At 40.3% G+C, this 23,068-nt stretch overlaps 2 protein-coding genes across 3 annotated transcripts in view; one reads left to right on the top strand and one right to left on the bottom strand.

The window, feature by feature from the left end:
* INPP1 (inositol polyphosphate-1-phosphatase) overlaps positions 1 to 8,497 on the bottom strand; it is a 41,943-nt gene extending 33,446 nt beyond the window's left edge. Inside the window, exon 1 of the mRNA XM_054699941.1 lies at positions 8,326 to 8,497. The gene's annotated coding sequence lies outside the window, so the exon portion shown is untranslated. The remainder of the gene's footprint in view (positions 1 to 8,325) is intronic.
* Positions 1 to 23,068, top strand: part of HIBCH (3-hydroxyisobutyryl-CoA hydrolase) — a 181,766-nt gene that overhangs the window by 103,951 nt on the left and 54,747 nt on the right. The window contains exons 1-2 of one of the 2 annotated variants that reach the window (XM_037523710.2): positions 11,348 to 11,449; positions 19,225 to 19,267. In XM_037523710.2, the coding sequence (XP_037379607.1) occupies positions 11,415 to 11,449; positions 19,225 to 19,267 (78 nt within the window). In that variant the 5' untranslated portion in view covers positions 11,348 to 11,414. Of the gene's footprint in view, positions 1 to 11,347; positions 11,450 to 19,224; positions 19,268 to 23,068 lie in introns of those variants that run through there. The other variant, XM_054699943.1, reaches the window with a different exon arrangement.

The raw sequence follows: 23,068 nt of genomic DNA, 5'->3' as shown, positions 1-23,068 counted from the left end.
CTGGTGATAGCCTGATAGCACTGAGACTTAACCTCTGCATCACCAGGGAGACCCTACGTCTTTAATATTCTGAAAGTTATTTTGAGAAGCTCTAAACTGATTTCCTCTGCTCCCTCTCCCACCCAGACACTACTCAATATTAAACAAATAGTCCTATCCCACAAATCACTCACAACTCTAGGTCATTTATCTGTACTTTCTATTTCTTTCATTTATCCTTCTGTGAATTACTGTGTCAATGGCATAGCTTTTTAATAATAAATGGATAACTCTCAGCTGAAATTTACTTCCCCAAAACATTCTTAATATTTTTGCTTTTGAATGAAATCTACTATTATTGAAATTTTTTTGCTTCAAACCAATATATTGTTAAGAAAATTTGTGGAAACTTTGAAAAAAGGTTAAAAAAAAAATCCTCCAAATACTATAACTATTAGTATTTCAGGATATACATTTCTGTTTTCTCTGTGTGTGCATGTGTGTGTGTGTGTGTGTGTGTGTGTGTATCATTTCTTACAAATACAGTTACACATACACTTCCATGAAGGGGAGGCACCATTTTCCCTACCCGCAATTACATACAGCTGCCTTGGATTACAAGTCTCAGTATACCATGAACCAGGCTTCCAAAATTGGGGGCAACTGAGAAAAAGCAAGGTGGATATATAGAGGGAGGTAGAACAAAAGGGCAGAAGACTTGGGGGAGACACATAGAAGAGAGACATGTGAAGACTTGGACGAGATACTTGGAAGATATGTCTGGGTGGGACGTGTAGGGAGGCTCCCCTGGTCCTTGGCAGAGACCATGGCAGCCAGACATAACCTTGATGTGGTATATTTTTCATTTCCTATCTCTCCTCCTTTGCCAGCATTCTAAATATACCTAATCCCTTTCTTCTTTTTTTTTTAAAGATTTATTTGTTTATTTATACAAGAACTGGGGTACAGGCCAGATGCGCGGGAGGGTGAGAGGATTCACCAGAGACAGAGTGGGGAACAGAACAGGCAGACTGACGAAATACACTGCTGAGGGGCCTAATCCCTTTCTTGTGGTTCCCTACCAGAAGGTACCTTAGACTTGCAGCAAGTTTTCGGGCCAGCCCTGGTTGACTGGGCATTTTTCCACAAGTGGATGGGTAATTTTGGGGGATATCCTTCTCTCTCTATGCACACCAACTCTATTAAAAATCTATCAAAAAGAGTATGTCTTTGTGTGTGTGGATTGCACGACCCTTACTAGAGCAGACACCTCTTAACAGATTGCGGTCCTGGGGTACCCCTTGGTCATGTGCTAACAATATTACTAAATATATTGTTTTGCAAATCTTTGTATAATCATTGTATATGAGCATTTCACTAGGTAAACTTCATTTGATGTGTGATTTTTAATGATTGCAGTATTGTGATTTACAAGAAATATATGTTTGTTCATTCAGATGACCAGAATTGTTTTCTCATATATATTCAGTCTTACACCATGGTTCCTAAGCATACAGCTCTCATAACCCTTAGAATTTCCTGAGGAGAGCAACAGAGGTGCCTTTTGTTATGTTGGTGTTGTCACTTTTTGACCCTTCCTAAGGATGTCGGGAGATTGCCAGTAGAGACTACCCTGCGAATAGAGGGCCGCTGGGGAGGGGTAAGGGAATGAGGTAACTTTATTGCCAATGGCCAGTGATTTAAATCAAATAAAACCTCCCTAAGATCCCAAAAGGACAGTGTTGGCAGAACTTCTGGGTTAGGGAAGACACGGAGATGTGAGAGGAGTGGCCCACTTGAAGTGAGCACCCCATGTATCTCTTCCACATAGCTGTTCATCAGTTACCCCCTTTTATTCAAAATAAGGAACTGGTAATCTGATAAGTAAAATGTGAACTGCTCTAGCAAATTAAACAATCCCAAGAAGGAGGTCCGGGGAACCTCTGACTTAACTAGTCAGTCAGAAGAGCAGATAACAACCTGGACTGGAATCTATCTAAAGATGTGTTGATGGGAGGAGTGGAGAAAGAGGGCAGTCTCAGGACTGAACACTTAACCTGTGGAATCTGATGCTATCTCCAGGTAGACGGTGTCAGAACTGAGTTAATTGTAGGACACCTTATTGGTGTCAGAGCATTGTTTGTTGGGTGTGTGGGGAAAACCACCTGTCCATACATGCCTTGGAATTGGTTACAAGAACCTAAAAGAAAGACACGTTAGTCCAGGCCTATAGAACAAGGGCCTGTAATTGCACTATCATTAGGCAACTCTTATAGTCATTTTAGACTTGGTAGTATCTTTTACTAAATCATATCAAACTAGCAATAACTTAGGCAATTGTTATACAACATTACTTACCACTGCCATACCTCTAAACTTGAAATCATCTACTGGAAGCTTAAAATTGGTTTGACTGTAATTCACTGGATTATAGTGAGTTTCTGCATTTGCCAACTATCTTTTCTGTAAGGCACATGTAAAAATGACTTGTCCATAGGATATTTGTTAATTAACCAATGGGGGAAATGTAGGTAACCCATACAAGGACTAGATTTGATTGATTCAATTGGAAGAGATTCCTAGCACCATATCGCACACTGACTTTTGTGTTCCCCTTATGTCATTAACATAAATCATTTATACTTGCCATATAAAACATACTTGTCCTCATAAAAACAAAACATATTTACAATTCTTTTTAAAATGTAGGGAAGGAATCCTTAACATTTGTGGTAAGGTGTTTAAAACTGTGAGTTTTTCTTAAGTTGCAGTGCAGATTTGCAGTGCAATTCCACCCATACAAACCAGGTGGATTTGACTATTGTATTGAGGACTACAAGTATTAATAGATATCAAAAACAAAGGAGAAGTTCCTGGAACAAGTCATGCAGATATATTTATAGTCACTTCCCTGTGCACAGGAATATACAGAACAAGTTTCACTGGACCTGAACATTTGTCTTTATCACACTACACACGCACGCGCGCATACACGCACATGACAAGCACACATGCACACACATAGTATATATGTTAAACTTCTTAAAAATAAGATTTCTTTTTTTCACTTACCTTTCTACAGAAGTGTTACTCAATTTTCAGATATGAAATACAGTAAATACAAAAACCTTGAAGTACATGGATCCTTCTCCCTGTCTCAAGGGAATTAAGAGTGCATTCTGAGAGCAAAAAGTTCAGGGAAGGGATACTGGATTGCCTTCCCCCAGCATTTCATTGGAACATTCCTTAGTAAACTGCCCAGCCCAGTTTACCAATCCTGCTGATTAGGGGTAGAGCTGTCTGAGGTTTAGTACAAAGGGCAAGTGTATTATCAATGAGTCATTTCCTTCAATTCTTCAACTTTTCCCAAGTATTTCTTGTTTACTTTAGCTACACTGTGGAAGACCCTAAAAACAAGTTGTTGTTGGATTATCCCTAACACTCTTTACTTTGTAAAATCATTTTAATGCATATTTTGTTACCTTAAATATTTACATCCTGATTATTTCTTCCTTTTGTGTATTTTGCTTTGGAATAAGTTTCCTTAGCTTTATTTTTAGAATTGTTAGCGATGTCATAATCTATCTATTGGATGTTATGTGATAAGTATGATTATGAGCTTAATTTTATGGGGAATTATAAATTGAAAGTTTTAATTTCTTAAATATTCAAAGAGAATATTAAGAGCCTTCTTTAAAATGTGTAATAGAATCAAATTCCCAAACCACACCCATTATATCTCCTCTACATCTCTTATTGCCAAATCATTCTGGTAAAAACTTAAGTCAACAAGAAACTGAAAAGGCAAGAAGAGACAAGAAGTAGATCTCTCCTATCCTCATTATACTGTTTTCACTTCAAGTAATTTCCTTCTATAATATATTAAGTACCACACTCTTTAGGTGACACTGGGGACATATTAAATATATTGGTGCACAAGGGACTCACTATTGCTTCTTTACAGCTTAAAAAATTTTTAGCTTTCAAAATGACATCTCACATATTGAATCTTTGATCCTAAACGCTTTTCACAAGTATTTTTTTTTTTAATAGAATGTACTTGTTGGGTTTGGGCTGCCCCTCTCCCTGCCCTATAACATACTGGCAGTAAAATGTTTGCTTGTTATAATTAATCTTGAGTATTCATAAACAAAAGGTTATAAATGGAAAGAAAACATGGGGAAATTTAGAAGGACATAATCATGTCTCTTGTTAGTTTTGTACTCACATAATTTTTTCCCATTTTAGAATTTTTTAATTTGTAGAAAAGTTAAATATATTACCTGACATCTACAGCTTAATTTTATCTTGGAAATAGCAAAAAGCAGTTAGCTGACACTTCTGTGTGGGCCAGTGAGTTGAATGAAGACTATTGCCTGACACCCACATAAAGATAAGGAAGGTTAATTCCCAGTGACCATTTACTTCCCCACTGTCACTATTGGTCTCCTGCTCACTATCCCTTAAATAGTCCTAGCTTTTGGGTGGGTACAGAGGTTGTGATCACCACATGCTCCAGTTTCTAGGAGGTTAGTGTACTGCTGCAGCTGCCACTAATTTGTTAACACTGAAGTCAAAACTTAAACTCGAAAAACAAAAAATATTGAAATTATCATTTACCATAACTCTTTTGCAAATGGTGTCCTACTTTATCCACTGAATCTAAAAAGAATCTTCCAGAGAATCTTAAAAATATATACCAATTATTGCTGACTTGCTTCCAGTATCTTTTTTGCTCTATGTGGCTTTTTTTCTACTAAATATTGGCAAAAGTTGTGTTTCTAAAATGTATATATAATTATAGAAATTGTGTTTTTAAATTATAGAAATTTTATTTATTTTTATTGAGGAAACGTTGGTTTACATCACTATATATGATTTAGGAGTACAGTACAGGTATGTTATCACACATATCTATCACCAAAGTACCAATAACCCTCACTACAGAGAAATTATTTTAAAATGTCAATTGATTTTGCCACTTTTTTCATGGGATGAATAATTTTTCTTTTTTAATTTAGGATTTGGTGGTAAGAGTCTCAAAGGAGGATTTCTGAGCATAGTAGCTGCACAGACTACTTACATAATTTTTTCCTTACCTTTTTATCTTCCGGAGGGAAAGAAATAAAGCATAAAGAATAGTAGAAAGCTTTACCACCCAAACAAGAGAACAATATAAAAGCAACTCTAAAAAGAATTCAAATTTTCGCATGAGTGGAAAAACATACTATTTTGACATTTATTTTATTTTCCCTCCCCTAAAAAATACAAGTATTAAAGAATTTAATGTTTATCAAAAGGTAGTACATACATGCATACCCTAAAACAAATTTTAATCTATTTACATACTATTTTTGCTATGTATACATACACACAAACAATCCTAGAGGAACCTAGAAGAATTGAAAGACGTAATTATTACAAAAGAGCTTCCTGATTATGCAGCTCCCTGTGAAACTTGCTGACATCACAGAATTTGTAGCCCATCTTGTCAAATTTGGTGGGATGGCTCAATTTACTCACTTGGGGATTTTTTAGGAGCAATTTTAAATGCTTGTTTCTAAACTGCGGTCCCCCATTGTTACCACAGGAACTTTGCGGCAGCACCTTGATGAGGAATGCAAGTTGTGGAGCAGGCTTGCAAGGCAAGACTCTGCTACTTGAGCAGAAGTTCTTGTGACATTTATTGAAAGTATACAGGCTAGTAAAAGTTGATCATCGGACAATGGCATGAGGTGCAAGTCCAGGGAGTGGGATTGGAATGGGAGACAAAGTTTTATGAGGAACAGGGCCTCCCCTGGTGGCGCAGGCGGTTGAGCGCCGCACTGTGAAGCTGTTTGCAGCCTCTGCAGCGATGGGTAGATCCCGGCTGGCCTGCGAGGGTCCCACATGGTGCAGCAGACCTCTCCTGCCTCATCCGCTGCTCCCCTCAGCAGTGTATTTCGTCAGTCTGCCTGTTCTGTTCCCCGCTCTGTCTCTGGTGAATCCTCACCCTCCCGCGCATCTGGCCTGTACCCTGGTTCTTGTATAAATAAATAAATTAATTAGAAAAAGGTTTTATGAGGAACAGAGAAGGGGACATTGTTACCATATGCCAAGAAACATTTGTGCCAGCAAAGTATATGTGTTGATGTTATCACAGGCAGAATTATCCTGAGACCATCTGAAGATAGTCACATAATCAGGTCAACAACAGCCAAGGCGTCCTAGGCCTGCCTCGCGATATAGGCTACTGTCCATATGTAGTCAAGCAGTGATTTGCAGAAAGCAGATAGGTCATAGTTGCCCATGAGTGGCCAGATCATAGGAACCCACGCCCAATACTATCTCTCTATAGTATGGCAATTTAACATTGCATATTAGATATATAGAAATAGTGGGGTCTCCTTAGTGGCTGAGGGGTTAAGTGTCAGTGCTATCACTTCTAGTGCCTGGGTTCCATTCCCAGCCAGGGAGCTAAGCCCAAGGCACAGCAGACCTCTCCTGTCAACCCTGCTGCTCCCTTAGCAGCGTATTTCAGTAAATCCACCTGTTCTGCTCCCTGCTCTGTCTCTGGTGACTCCTCACCCTCCTCTTCCTCCACCTCTGGCCCATGCTGCAGTTATTCTAGGACAAGAAAAAAATAAAAATCAGATACAAAATATACTATTATTTAAAAATATATATATAGTGTAATATTACAATGTAGCAAGGCTTACCTTTCTCTGAAAATACAGTGCGGTCTTCATAATGTCAACATTGTATCTTATGTTGTCTGTGTGTTATGGATACATTTTTTTTTTAAATTTTTTTAATTTTTTTTTTTTAATAGAGGCATGTTTTATTTATTTATTTATTTATTTGTTTGTTTGTTTTGTTTATACAAGCACTGGGTACAGTCAGAAGCGCGGGAGGGTGAGAGAATTCACCAGAGCCAGAGCAGGGAGCAGAGCAGGCAGAAGGACCGAAGTACACTGCTGAGGGGAGCAGCAGGCGGCAGGAGAGGTCTGCGGGCCATGTGGGACTCTCCTCCAGTGTCCGGGGAGCAGCCGGGGATCGAACCGGCGCCGCAGAGGCTGCAGGCAGCTTCGCAACCCAGCACTCAACCGCTGCGCCACCGGGGAGGCCCGGTTATGGATACATTTTTACTTTTATTTTAGGGACATAATTTGGCATGCAAAATATCAAAATCAAGTCATGTATTAAAACTATTTTCTAGGGAATCTGGTAGATGAACTACCATATGAAAAAATGTTGTCTTTTAATCTTTAATGCAATATGTTTACCACCTAGTGGCAACTCACTATAAACTCAATGCATGTAGTGAATAAAAAATTCATCCAAAAAGTATTTTGGGAATTACCTATAGAGAAAAATGCAGTAGGTTTTGTATAATATTTTTTATTTCCTTAAAAATCACTTAAAATCTTATACTCAAGAAACAATAGAAAATATACATGATTCTATAGATAGAAGTAGTGAGTTATGGGTGTTTCCACCACCACCCATGGATAGCTGCTATTAACATTTTGGGTATTGATTCCTCTAGAATGTTTCTGTGCACATATATGCAAATTTTTTCTAACCGAAACCATCTTTGTAATATTTCCTAGTTCATTGATGCTCCCATCTTTGTCAGCTGTTACTTGAAGCAATCCTCTGCATATGGATAGCAGCTGAAAAACAAGCCACTGTTCTTTGTCAAACCCACACAGTCTTGTCATGAATATCCCCAGTGTCCAAACTGCTGATTAAATCCTATGGCCTCTTGATCTAAGAGGACCTATTATAGCTCAAAAAAGTTAAATGAAGCTCGGGCCTCCCGGGTGGCGCAGCAGTTGAGCGCTGGGTTGCGAAGATGCCCGCAGCCTCTGCAGCGCTAGTTCGTTCCCCGCCCGCTCCCTGGCCACCGGAGGAGGGTACCACATGGCGCGCAGACCTCTCCTGCCGCCTGCTGCTCCCCTCAGCATTGTACTTTGGTCCTTCTGCCTGCTGTGCTCCCTGCTCTGGCTCTGGTGAATTCTCTCACCCTCCCGCGCTTCTGACTGTACCCAGTGCTTGTATGTATGTATGTATAAATCAATCAATCAATCAATAAATCTTTAAAAAAAAAGTTAAATGAAGCTCATCGTATTTCTCTGCTGTGCTCTGAAAATGAGAAATAGCAAGTGAGACCAAAACAAAATGAAGAATAAATAACTACTTGAAAGCTATATTTCTGAGATGATGTCATGAAGTAGAGTTGGGATCAGACAAGCCAAGGCAAGTGAGAACCTCTTGCAAGGCAGTTAGTGTGAAGGTGCAGAAAAGATACAGAAAGGGTTGTGGAGAGCCAGATGTGATTATGCCATATTTCTGCTTAAATACCTTTAAAATAGCTTCACAGACACTTCGTGTTCTGATCCCACCCTACTGCTCCAGTGCCTCTGCTGGAATTCAGAAGACATGTTTCATCCCACCTGTGCAGTTACCCTGTATCTAAAAACAGTCATTTCTAAAAAGCCTTCTCTGAATCCTAGACTATGAAAGATGGCCCTGCTGTGTACTTTCATAGCACCATACAATCTCTAAGGCTACCATTTAGACCGCACCTGATCATAATAGGCACTCAGTGACTAGATAGAGTACTGAGAGAAACAACATTCCACAAATCTGTTTGAGATTCCAGTTAACCAAAGAGAGAGACAGAGGAGAAAGGGCACCCAGAGGTGACTCAACTTCTAAGGTTTTTCAGATCAAATTTTAACAATGTGATCCTTTGATTAACTGCTACAATGCACTTTGGGCTAGTTCTGTTGTTGGGTGCACGCAGTGGTTAGCACAGCACACAAAAGGACAGGGTAATATTGAAAATGTTGGACAGCTTTAATGTAGTGCTGTGAAGGCAACTCTTGGTGTTACCAGCCCTCACAGGCAGTCTTAGCCAAGTGAGAACAGACTACCGGGCACCGGACAGATACTTTCTGGTACACAAGCACTATTGCCAAGGTGTCATGTCCCCTAAAACGACCTAGTACACTATGAACACATGGGGGTATAGTCTAGGGTAGGGTGCTGTGGCCAACTCAGTGGTGGCTACCAGGTCTGTTTTCTCAGGAGTGCCCACATGGAGCTCCTCGGGACCAGAGTGACTGGATTGGAACAGTGGCAGTGGTTACTGTTATTTCCATGCGTTAGCTATCCTATGGCATTTGATGCTACTAACAGCTCTGCAGAAGGGTTTGTTTAACTTATTTTGGGTACTGAGCAAGAGGAAAGGGAAAGAATTCATATTTTATTACTCAACTTTGGGCATCTCCAAAATCTTGGGAGGTCCCAAAGTCCACCAATCTGCATATACTTTCAAGGTAGAAAATAAGAGACTAAAGTGTTCCTGGTTCATAGGTCCCACAGTATTCCATACTGTTCACCTTGCTCCATATAAGAGAGAATGTCCATGCCCATTTGGGATCAATAAATTGAGATTGACATTATCTTCCAGAGTTTTTGGATCAAGGTTTATTTTTCACATTTTTTATGAGTAATAGTAGAGCTATGCCTTTACTTGTTGGCCTCCATTTGCATCAACGTTTATTTTGTCTGGGAAGAAACCTGGGACTTTATGCAAGTGGTCTATGTTCTGTGTATCTTGTGGTCGGCCACAGCCAAAGTGGTACACCGAGACCACCGCCCTCCTTGTTAAAGGAATTACTAGGAGCAGAACATTAAACCAAATATAGGCCCTTTTAAGCATGAGACCTTTGGATGACACATATTGTACTCACATGAAGATAAGGGAACAGGAAAGATTTGAGTAACTAGGATTGTCTAACAGGAAATTCTATGATCTTTCTAGTAAACCAGGCTGTGTAACAGGACCCATTTATTTTTTGGCGATGTCCAATGGAGATGTCCAAAAACAATCACAGGTCAGGAGTTTCTTCTGTGATGCTGGTAATTTGCCCTCTAGTCAGTGGATATTGAGGATTATATTGACTTAGGGTAGAAAAGTATTTTTTTTGGCATATTTATTTTATTTTTTTCTATTTTATTTTATTTTTTTAAATAATAAATTTTATTTTTATATTCCCCATACAATTGCAACCCCCCCATTCTGACCCCAATCCCTCCCCTCCCGCCCCCCACCCCCCATAAAGTGTCTCTGGTTCATAGTTTTTTGTTGATTTTGATTTTCACTTTCTTATAGTTATTCATTTTCCTGGTCCCTTATTTAAGTTTTCTAGATTCCTGCTATGAGTGAGACCATCCGGTATTTTTCTTTTTCTTTCTGTCTTATTTCGCTGAGCATGATCCCTTCCAGCGCCATCCATGTTGCTGCAAATTGCATGTGTTTATCTTTTTTGAATGCTGAGTAATATTCCATGGTGTATATGTACCACATCTTCTTGATCCAGTCATCTATTTTTGGGCATTTGGGCTGTTTCCAAAGCTTAGCTATTGTAAACAGTGCTGCTATAAACATAGGGATGCAGGTGTTCTTTGGAATTGATGTTTCTGTGTCCTTTGGGTAAATACCTAGGAGTGGAATTGCTGGATCATATGGAAGCTTTATGTTTAGTAGGTCCAGAAATCTCCACACAGCTCTCCATAGTGGTTGGACCAGTTTGCACTCCCACCAGCAGTGCAGGAGAGTTCCTTTTTCTCCACACCCTCGCCAACATTTGTTGTTGCTAGGTTTTTTAATATGTGCCATTCTCACTGGTGTAAGATGGTATCTCATGGTAGAAAAGTAATTTTTGATCAAAGCCTTCACACTATCTCCTTAAATATCGAGGCGTCCAGACTAACTCCTTTTATTTCCTTTTCTCCGAAATTCTTCACTGAATTCCTCCTTTTTAATAAACCTGTTATTTCTTCGGTGGGTGATGAAATGTTTGCTCCCGGACTTGCCGGTGTACCTGGACGCGCAAGAACATTCTTCTGAATCAACCTAACAGCGACTCCTAGTGGATGAGTTACCTCTTGGTTTTATTTGAGTAAACTGCTTTCTGGATGCAATTATGCTTTCACTGATAACAGTAATTTTTTTGCAATATATAGCTGGTGAAGACATATATCACCTCCTAATGAGACAATTCTCATTAGGAAAAGTGGAGGACCTGTAACTTTTCCAAAAAACTGGAAATATCCCAATCCTAATGTGCTAAACCGCGGGCAGCCTCGGCTCAGCCCCTGCTCGCCCTCCGCCTTCGCTCAGACCCCGCCCCCGGCCCGCCTCCCGGACTTATCTTCCATTTTGTCCCCGCCCTCAACCTATTTCCTCAAGCTGTAGTTCTGGCCCCGCCCCTGCGCGTGCGTAACGGAGGAAACCCGCCGTGGGCCGCTCTGGCCGCCTGGAGGACTCGCTATCTATGTCCGGCGGCTCCGGCGGCGGTGGGCGGGTCTGACGTGTGGCGCAAAGAGCCGCTATAGGGTTTGCGGGTCGGGGCGGCTGGAGGCTCGCGGGTGTTTTGGCAATGGGGCTGCAGGAGGCGTGGAGGCTCATGTCGAGGTGAGTGAGCTCGTCGGCTGCGTTCCCCAAGGGGTGAACGGGGTCGGGGTGGGGGGACTGCCTGCGCGCGAGGCTTGGAGGCGCCCCTGGAGGCGCAGCTTTCAGCCCCGACCCCGTCCGGCCTGGAGCTCGGCCGGCGCCCTCCCTCGTGCCCCCTTAGCCTTTTAGCACCTTCCCCTTTGCTTTCTGCCATTCTTACGTGGATTCAGCCTTGACCTGCTCTTTGTTTCCTTTTACCACCCCCATTTCTTTGAAGTTGCGTACAGTTTGGGAAGGACGCAGGGTTTTAACTTGGAGTCATTGGGTTGGCGTTTTGTGCAGCTGGAGAACGCTCGTGCTGGGCCAGGGGCTGCACCTGTGCTCCTGGGTCCTAATTCAGCTCCCCGGAGCGATCATGCATGCAGGTTAGTGCAGCGGACACGTAACGTGGCTTGGAGGAGCATGCAAACGCTGTGTTTAATACTTTTTCGAAAGTGCTGCCCAGCATCTGGAGCTTAGCAGAGGAAATCTGGCAGCAGTCACTTTAGAAGTTAGGCTGCATCAGCCTTGAAGTCCACTGCCTGCCCCCTTAGGTCAGCAGGAAGGCTGTGACCACTTGTGCCCAGAACCATCTTCGACACAATTTAAATTGCTGGCATCTTTACTCCCTTGAGCTTGTTTTGGAACAAAGGAATAGGAGTGTTTCTTTCGGTCGAGAATAGTAACTGCTTTAAGGGAACGTGTCCAGTTCTTTGTATCCACAGACTGGGCTTTCAGATATTTGAAGGAAATTAAAGAGTTGCTATCCTTTGTTTAAAAAAAAAAAAATCTTGAAATTAATTGTCCCTGTGCCTCTAACCAGCTCACAGAGGGTCTTAGTAAGAAAATCAATACATGTAATCCCTGCTGCTTTTTTTTTTTTTGAAGGTGTGAGCATATAACCAAATTATTTGAGAAAGTGGGGAAGTCATGTTTATTAACAAAGTTAACTGACTTGGGGAAGAATCTGTTACTCGCAGCATTCAGGTTGGCTTTATTTCCCCCTGTATTTAAAGGTGCAGACTGATTAGGTGAGTACTGGGTAAGTTTTAGGATTTTGGTCAGAAGGCCTTTTTCAGCGTCAGTCCTGGAGTGGTTATCCTTTAGTAAAGCAGAGACTTGAGGTCAAGATCACTGTCTACAACCGACCCCACAAATGTATTAGGGTGCAGGGTCCCACAGAATGTTTCTAAGAGGCTGTGGTTGATATGATTGGGCAATCTCTCTTGAACTCTGGCTACCCTTGACTTGTCTTGCTTTCCTACAACCTCTCCTCAGTACTTCTTAACTTGCCCTAGTGCTAATTTAGCTCTTGGACATTGTTGTTGTCCCCAAATTAAGCACCCCTCTCTGAAGGTAATTCTCATTTGTATATTTAACCTTGGTTTGTCCTAAGTGTTAGTGGCAGTCACAACCACCTGAATGTTTCATTTGCACCTCAGTTAAAAATTTACATGCAAGTACAGACCTTACCCCTTATCTGCATATTCAACTTCTTGGCACTATTCTTCTTCTAGATTTCTAAAGTTATTTAAATTCACCCATACTCATAGTTGTTAGCTTTTCTTACTGATTGGAATTTGAATAGACCACTCAAAGCACCTGTGCATTCTGCAGAACTTTTGATTGGTAGACTTGCCTTTTCTCAGCGTGACAAGACTTTGCCAGATGAATCTTGTTAAAATTTATTTCAGTGTCTGTCATTGTTCTGCTCATTAGCTGGCCTACCTATGAGCAGTAAATAAAAATTTCTCAACCTGGGTTTCAAAGACTTGGCCCTAATTTTCTCTCCAGCAATACTTACTGTTATGTTTTAGCTTCTGGGAGGTACTATTCAAGGTTCTTGTATTACCCTGCAGTCAACTTGAACTGCTTGGTGTTCTTACTGTTTCTTTTGTAAGGGAAGGCCCTTAAGTCTGAAAGGAGAGCAGACATGAAACAAGTATTTAAACAAAAATGATATTTAGTTACTAATTCTGATAAGCATCTTAAAGAAAAATACAATGATGAGAAAGGGGCATTTAGAAAGGAAGTGGGGGCTGACAGGAATTCTCAAAGAGGTTGATCCTTAAAATTCCCTTCTCCATGTGCTGTACTCTGCTAAACAACACTGTTTTGGTTTTTTGTTTCTTTGACTACCACTTTTTCTTTAATTTCTACATAGTTATTTCTGAAAATTCGATATTTGAATCTTATTTTTTCTAGGCTAGGAGTCAAAGCCAAATGTAGAGTCTAAAAAGGAAGCATTGAGTGATGCTGCATAGATTGCAGCTGTGGGGACTAATAACGGACTAAGGGAGCTAATTCGGGCTCTACTTAAAGGAGGAAACTTCTCAGCCAAAGACATTGTTGCCATTATAGAATATAGATCCAGAGTTTCTATAGCTACCCATTTTTCTGGAAAAGATGGAAAACTGCATTTTTAGGTGAAATCTTTTGATTTTTAAATTTTTGTAGTTTTCAAATGCTGCTAATCAAACAAAACATTTGTAGACCAGGCAGCCTTCAGGCCATTAGCTTTGAACTGCAGCTTTTCTCATTTATTTCTCATAGACAGCTGAGAGTTTCTTGGGTTTCAGAGTTTGTCTATGCATGTGACTTCTGAAATGTCTTCAGTCCTAACTTTTCTTTCAAAGTTGTTTCTTTTCTCTACCAGCTGTTGAATATTTCTACTTCTGTCAGAACAGATGCAAAAAATTCAAAATGGAATCCATATTTGTTCCTATAAACCAGTTAGATTCCTTCCCAACCTTTTCAGCACCTGTATTCTCAGGCTTGAAATCTCGGAGTTGTTTTTGACCTAACATCTCTTCCATTTATTTTTTATTGCATACCCACTCAATAAATCATTCCTTTTTGTTTTCAAAGCAGGTATTCTTCATCAATTTGTGCCTGAATTATTTGGTCTTTGATTTGGTTTTCTGCTCACTTTTCCCCTTGTTTATTTTCCTTAAAAATCATTGAGCACTATTTTCATAATATATTACTAGTTTTGTGAAGTTAACTTTGTGTTTTATTGGATAACTACAAAACCTAAACCATAAAGGTCTCTCCCTTCTATTATAGTTGTTTTTTTTAGCTTTAGTGTGTATCAGAATCACCTGAAGGATTAAACACTTCTAGGCCCCATCCCCCTGATTCAATTAGTCTGGAGTCGGCCACGAATTTGCACTTCTAACAAGTGCCCAGGGGTTGCTGATATCACTGGTCTGGGAACCACACTTTGAGAACAGCTGTCCCAAGTAGCCAAATTGAGCAGCATCTAAAGGAAATAAGCAGTAACTGGGATATGCATGCCCTCGTCTCTTCCACCAGATGGCAGTGTTAGAGGTAACGAAAGGGAAGCCACAAATTTAGAATTACTTAGGGACTTTGAATGCTCATACACTTTTGAGCTATTTAAAATCTCATATTAACTTTTATAACAGCTAAGAATGAATCATGGCAAAACAAAAGCAAGGTGGTTATATTGAGTCTTACAAGAAATTTAGTTGTACTTGGTTTGTTTTCTCTCTTTAATTGGTCTGTGGATTTTTGACCTATAATGTAGTGCACAGTGCTTTGCACCTGCACTTATGCCATATTTCTTTGAGTAAAAATTCTGTCTCATGAAGAAAACTGGGACCTGTAGCCAGACCTGTCTTTCAGTATACTCTTTATGCTGTAAGCATTACTTAAATTTACCTAAGTCTTGCCAATCTAGCATCTCTGTCTTTAAAATTGAGCTGCATTCAGCACTGCCTTATTAAGGAATTTTAAATTATTCTAGAGCTAAATAAATTAGCACTTAAATTTTTGATACTTAAAAAACTTCCCAAAATGAGGGCCTTCCTGATGGCACAAGGGGGTTAAGTCGCAGCATTGTGAAGCTGTCTGCAGCCACTGTAGCATGAGTGTGAACCCCAGCTAGGCAGGTGACCCACATGGCGCAGCAGACCTCTCCTATCTCACCCTCTGCTCCCCTCAGCAGTGTTGCTCCTGTTCTGTGTTCCTGCTCCAGTGTTGCTCCTGCCTGTTCTGCTCCCTACTCTGTCTCTGGTGAATCCTCTTACCCCCGCCCCACACGTTTGGCTTGTACCCCAGTTCTTGTATGCATAAATAAATCTTAAAAAAAAAAAAAAACTTCCAAAAAGTTAAAATGGATTTAAGTTAAAACATTTTTTAGAAGTGGTGCTTCAGGGTTAGTATAAATTTTTCAAATCCCATTTTGAAAATTCCCCTAAATGCTGTAGGATCTGCCACTTCAGTTTAATTTTATGTATTTTTTTAAAGATTTATTTATGCATACAAGAGCTGGGGTATAGGCCAGAGGTGCGGGCCAGTGGAGGGGTAGTGGTGGTAAGAGGATTCACCAGAGACAGTGGGGAGCAGAACAGGCAGATGCACTGAAATACGCTGCTGAGGGGAGCAGTAGGCGAGACAGGAGAGGTCTGCTGCACCATGTGGGTTAGCTCCCTTGCTGGGGATTGAACTGAGCCATCAAGGTGGGATTGAGCTAGGGCTTCAGGGGCCGCGGATAGCTTCATAGTGCTGAAACTTAACCCCTTGCTCCTCCAGGGAGGACCTCAGTTTAATTTTAAAAACTATTGATTTTAATGACATGACAACTTATTATATATTTTGGAATTTTTGGTGAGCTTCACAAAATACCTATGCCTGCGTTCCACCTCTCGAGTTTATAATTTAGTTGGTCTTGGACGTTACCTGGACTTTGAGCTGGTGAATGTGGGCTTTGAATGTCTTCATCTCCAGGTGATTCAACTGTGCATATAAGTCGTAGAATCACTGGATTAAGATGAAACTATTATGGTAAGCAGATTCAAAATGTGCTAGTCTAGGAAAGTGAAGTGTGACTAATTTAGATTGGTGATAGCTCCCCTTTGTAGCATTATTCAATTTGCATGTAATATAAATAGAAAGTAATACAAATTACAAATTACTTACAAATTCTGGAAAGTATTTGGATTACAAGGTTTTTTTTTAAATAAATTCAGTCATCTAAGATGTGGTTACAATTGGCAACAATGGTCATATGACCTTTTTTTTTAAAAAAATGCATTAGCCGAAGTCTTACCTCTCAAATTACCTTTGAAAAATTTGCAAACTGACAATTTGTCAGTTGCATCAGATAAATATGTATGTACACATGTGCACGTTGCTTATGAGGTTGCTGCTCTTGATTCTAGCTTTGAACTCTCCATTTGTTTTATATTTATTACTTGTTTGGTATGTATCCCAATATAGTCTAACTTCACCGTTCCTATTATACATCTTTCCTTTTTTTATTTTAAAGATTTATTTTTTTATTTATACAATAGCTGGGGTGCAGACCAGAGGTGCAGGAGGGTGAGAGGATTCACCAGAGACAGTGGGGAGTGGAGCGGGCAGACAGACCGAAAGCACTGCTGAGGGGAGCAGCGGATGCATAGGAGAGGTCTGCTGCGCTGTGTGGGAATCTCCCTGGCTGGTCCAGAATTTAACCCGTGCTGCAGAGGCTGGGGACAGCTTCACAGCTCTGTGCACAACCTGCTGCGCCACAGGAGAGGCCCTATTATGCATATATCTGAATACACTGAGTTTCTCAAGGACAAGCTGAATGTCTTTTTGGGAACTTTTTAAAGCCCAAAGCATAAAGATATAATTTGATGAGTTTACACAAACAAAAGATAGCCATTTTACTGACATCTAGATCAAGAAGCAGGAGTTTAGAGTATCCCAGTAGCCTTTTCTCATGCCCTTTCCAGTTACTACTCTTCCCCATCTTGCTTTTACTTATGTAATGAAAACATCCATAAAGTGCCTAAATGAACTATTTGAAGTCTACAGCTCCAGGAGCTTTTACTTATATATACAGTCCTGGTACCATTATCTGAGTAGAGACAATTTCTAACACTCCATTTCCTCCTGCCCCTTCCCAGCTTCCTCCATCATTTTGACGCCTTTTGCTTCTAATTACTTTGCTGAGCTGTGTCTTAAACTTTGTAGTCCCAGCCACACATTTTTAAAGCAACAAACAAAAAGTGTACTGTGTTTTGTAATCTGTCTTCTTTTTGTAATCTCTGTCATGAGCTTTCCATTTCAGTATTGTTTAAATGTTTTTAAACAACTTTATTAGCTGTGTAATGGTTTTGTAGAGATGACATTAAAAAAACCTCCATTGTTAGGGCCTCTCCGGTGGTGCAGCGGTTGAGTGCTGGGTTGCGAAGCTGCCCGCAGCCTCTGTGGCGCCAGTTCGATCCCCGGCTGCTCCCCGGCCACCGGAGGAGGGTCCCACATGGCGCGCAGACCTCTCCTGCCGCCCGCTGCTCCCCTCAGCAGTGTACTTCGGTCCTTCTGCCTGCTCTGCTCCCCGCTCTGGCTCTGGTGAATTCTCTCACCCTCCCGCTCTTCTGACTGTACCCAGTGCTTGTATAAATAAATAAATAAATAAATCTTTAAAAAAAAAAAAAAAAAAAAAAACCTCCATTGTTAAATACTGTTTCCAGTTTTTCCCTAATTTAAATAATTGTTGTGAACATAGTTATAAATCAATCTTGGATCATATTTCAGATTTCCAAGACAGGTACTCGTAGAATTTCTAGGTCTAAGGGTATGATCATTTTAATGGTGTGGAATTCTCTTTCTGGATTGACTACTAAAAGGTAATACCAGTGTGTATATATCATTCAGCAATATCTAAGAATGCCTATTTCAGCCTAACTAAACTTTTTCTTAAATTAGTGGACTTTTTTAATGTAGTTTTAGATTTACAGAAAAATTGAGCAGAAAAATTTGACAAATGTTTAATGACGTACCTCTACCTTTATATGACTAATTATATCATGTGCTCCACCTGTTCATCCTGTTCTCCTTTACACCCTCAAAACCACTGATCTTTTTACTGTCTCCATGGTTTTGCCTTTTTAAGAATGTCCTGTATTTGGTATTCTATAGTATGTGGCCTTTTCAGATTGGCTTCTTTCACATAGCAGTATGAATTTAAGGATCCTTGGTTTTTTGTGGAATAATAGCTCATTTCTTTTATAGCTAAGTAACATTCCTTTGTGTGGATGTACCACAATTTGTTTATCCATTCACCAATTGACATTGACCAACTGGCTACTTCCATGTTTTGGCAATTATGATAAATTGGAATAGGGGCCATTCCAATATTCCTTATTGGGTAAATATGGAATAAAATTACCATAAAATTCACATGGATCTAAGTTTTCAGCTCATTTGGGTAAATAACATGAAACACAATTGCAGAATCACATGGTTAACAGTATGTGTAGTTTTGAAAGAAACTGCCAAACTGTTTGCCAAAGTAGATTTACTGTTTTGTGTTTCTACCAACAGTGAATGAGAGTTAAACCTTTTTTTTTTTTTTTAAAGCTTGTTCTAAAACCTTTTAGAAGTAACTAACATGGGACCTCCTTGGTAGCACAAGGGGTTAAGGCCAATTCATGAAGTTGTCCGCAGTCACTGCAACACGAGTTCGATCCCCGGCCAGGGAGCTACTCACATGGCACAGCAGATCTCTCCTGTCTTGCTCGCTGCTTCAGCAGTGTATTTCAGTCAGTCTGCCTGTTGTGTTGCCCACTCTGTCTCTGGTGAATCCTCTCACCCCCCATACCTCTGACTTATACCCCAGTTCTTGTATGCATATATAAATCTTAAAAAAAAAAAGTAGCCAACATGAAAGGGAATATAGTATTTGTACATTGAAACTTGACTGTCCACATTACTGTGTTCATTATGGTCTACATTTGTTTCAGGTTTAATTCCTTCAAACGGACTAATATCATACTGCAACATTTGGTAAGTTTGGACTTTGTTTTACTGACATTATTAGATTATGATGAGGAATTTAAAAATGTAATGTTTGGGAAGTAGAGAAATACTGGCAGGTTTTGTTGACCTTAGTGTATTACGGTTCTCAATTTTACAGTGTCAAGACTTGACACATATGCTGTATGAGGCATCAGGTTGTGGATAAAAGCATGAATCCTCAGATCAGCACTGGGTATAAGTAATGGGCCCATTACTTAAAGTTGGTCTTGCAGCCTCATTTTCGACATACATAAAATGGGGTTAATAGTATCTACCTTGCAGTGGTTATGAGTAAGACAGTCATTTAAAAATCTAGCACAGTGATTGGCATATAATAATTATTTTATATATGTTAGTTATTATTGTACTAATAGTACCCTTGTAAAACTTAGATGCTCTTCATTTATCATGTTTCAAAGAATGAATTCTTACTCATTTTTCTACCTCTCTGCTATGGACTGAATTCATATGTTGACATCTAGCCCCCAACTCCATGGTATTAAAAGTGGGGTATTTGTGTGGTGATTAGATCAGGATGGTAGAAACCTCATCTATGAGATCAGTGCCCTGATGAAATACCCGGGAGAGCCCCCTTCTCCCCTCTGCCTGGTGAGGGAGGACACAAGAAGACAGCTGTCTGTGAACCAGGTAATGGGACTCACCAGACTCTGAATTTGCGGGTACCATGATCTTGAACTTCCCAGCTTCTCAAACTGCAAGAAATAAATGTTTGCTGTTTAAGCTTTCCAATCTATATTATTGTTACAGCATCCTGAATGGATCAGGACACTGTCATATAACCTGAAAAGTACCTTGCACATAAAAATAACAAACAACTCTGATATAGCACCTACTATTTTGAGTACTTGATTTGTATTAGTTCAGTTTCATTCTTATCATCTGGGCCTCTCTGGTGGCACAGTGGGTTGAGCATAGTGCTGAGAAGCTGTCTGCAGCCTTTGCAGTGCGGGTTCGATTTCCAACTGGCCAGGGAGAAACCCACCTGGCGTGGCAGACCTCTCCTGTCTCGCCCACTGCTCCCCTCAGCAGTGCTTTTGGTCCGACTACCTGTTCTGCTCCCCACTCTGTCTATGGTGAATCCTCCCACCCTCCTGTGCCTCTGACCTGTACCCATCTCTTGTATAAATAAAATAAATCTTTGAAAAAAAAAGGGGGGCCTCCCCTGTGGTGCAGCAGGTTGAGTGCCACGCTGTGAAGCTGTCGGCAGCCTCTGCAGTGTGGGTTCGATTCTCGGCCAGCCTGGGAAAAACGCACATGGCGTGGCAGACCTCTCCTGCCTTGCCCCCTGTTCCCCTCAGCAGTGTCTTCAGTCCATCTCCCTGCTCTGCTCCCTGCTCTGTCTCTGGTGAATTCTCTCACCCTCCCACTCCTCTGACTGTACCCCAGTTCTTGTATAAATAAATCTTAAAAAAAAAAAAATTCTTATCCTATGTACATATCTCTTATCTGCAAGTCTCAAACCTCAAACCAAAAGTTTTTGATTTGTTTGTGATAACTGCATTTGATGGTATAATATGACCAGAACTTATGTAAAGCTCTTTTTGTCCTAACTAGTATTAGCAAATATTCATGGTTTGGTGCAGAAGTATTAAAGCATATGATTATGATGTACTGACCAAAACTCTGCTCAGGGTGTTTTATATGTTATGTAATATATGCTGTGTTGCCTTTCTAGAAAATTTTCTGAACTCTGTAACACATCTGCACTGAAGGATTTTTGGTTAAGGGGTTATCAGAAATTAAGGGACAAAGAGGCAAAGTAATGTGCCCCAGTATCACAAAGCTAGTAAATATGAGGTGGGATTTGAGTCCAGGTAATCTGGCCTGCTAGCCTGTGACAGCAGGTACTGTGTATGGGCATATAAAGACTGGAATGTCCTCTCCAACCCTTATTTCAGTCATCCTTAGCTGATTTAAATGGGGACTTTTGAGTTTCTTAGAGAACACAGGACAATGTTAGTGATTCATATTTAGACATGTGCACACAGGTAGAATAGAAAGACATGACAATCCAGATCACATGGGACTGTTGTGACCTGGGGTGTAAAGCACCCTGAGGGAAAGAAGATAAACTGAAGATTCACCAGAGCCTGAAGCTGAATGGTTTTAGGTCCCAGTGCTGACTTTAATGTGTGTCTAAGAGACAGAGGCTATATCCCAAGTACTAACTGCCAATAGAGAATAAAGACCTTTTTTATTTTATAGTGGAGTTATGGAAATATACCTTTGATGGCAGTGTTAATGACAGAATTGTGAGATGTGGACTGGACTGATTTCTGATAATAGTATGACTTTCCTTGAGACCCTTCCAAAAGAGATGGAGAATAGAATCGATAAATGTGGTTAAAGTTCTGCATTTCTGCAGATGGTTTTTGTCAAGCTAATGTCAGCTAGTGGGACTTACTAATGAGGTCTTATTTATATCCATAGGCTGATTTAGACATAGTCTGATTTGGATATAGTCTTATACAAAAATATTCATGGGAAAATTTTTTTCCTTCATAATGTTCTTTTTTAAATTCTTATATAACATTTTAATTTAGTGTACAAAAAACTCATTTCTTCTACATAATTCTGACCCGGACAAGAAGAAAACATTTTTTCTTTCAGAAAGTAATTCTTTTTGGTATGAAGGTATATCGGTAAGACTGCATGAAACGATATTGCACATTAAATTTTCATGATAGCAAGTAATCATGTTCTTATTCAGGATGTACATGTGATAATCTAGAGTCAGTATCAACCAATTTGTAAGTTGTGCCATTCGAACAAATTGTGCTTTATGTATGCAAAGAAATTAAACACTTTGAAATATTATGAAAAAGACAATTCCTGGCTCTTAAGAAATGAATAATAAAAAAAGATAAAAATGTGGGCCTCCCCTAGTGGTGCAGCAGTTGAGCACTGGGCTGCGAGGCTGCCCGAAGCCTCCGCAGCACCGGTTCGTTCCCCGGCCGCTGGCGAGGGTCCCACAAAAAAAAAAAAAAAAAGATAAAGGTAAAAATGTATGGTAGTAAAGTGTGATAGAAAGACCAAATTATGGGTGGAAATAAAGGTGGGCAGACGATGTTGGGTTTGTAACCAATCAAAGCTTGCTGGTTAAATAGCATTTATGTGATTTGTGGCTTGAAGCATGATTAGGGTTTCAGTAGATAGAGATGGGAAGTAGAAGTTCACATAGTAACCCTAAGAGTAAGACAAAAAGAGAGCCTACCGAATGGGGGGAAATACTTGTGTTTACACATCTGTCAAGGGGCTGATGGCTAAAATCTATAAAGAACTTAATATAACTCAACAAAAAGAAGACAACCCAGGGCTTGCCTTGCCTGCTGGTGCAAGGGTTAAAGACACAGCGCCATCAAGCTATCCCAGCCACTGCAGTAAGAGATGGAACACCCCCCCCACCCCCACCCCGCCCAGGGATTAACCCCATGACACAGCAGACCTCTCCTGTCTCGCCCACTGCTCACCTCAGCAGTGTATTTTAGTAGATATGCCTGTTCTGCTCCCCACTCTCTCTGGTGAATCCTCTTACACCCCACACCTCTGGCCCACACCCCAGTTCTTGTATGCATAAATAAATATTTAAAAAAGGGCAGAAGAGCTAAAGAGACATTTCTCCAAAGAATACATAAATATGGTCAACAGGCAAATGAAATATTATGCTCATCACTTATCAGGGAAAAGAAAATCAAAACCACAATGAGATTCTAGTTCACACTTGAGAATGACTCATATCAAAAAGATCAGAAAAGACAAGTGTTGCAA

This window comes from Talpa occidentalis, unplaced genomic scaffold (genome assembly GCF_014898055.3).
Source record: "Talpa occidentalis isolate TD23 unplaced genomic scaffold, MPIMG_talOcc4v2.1 talOcc4.3, whole genome shotgun sequence".
In the NCBI taxonomy this organism is placed as follows: domain Eukaryota; kingdom Metazoa; phylum Chordata; class Mammalia; order Eulipotyphla; family Talpidae; genus Talpa; species Talpa occidentalis.
The sequence above is the reverse complement of the archived record's forward strand: the minus strand, read 5'-3'. Positions and strand labels throughout refer to the sequence as shown.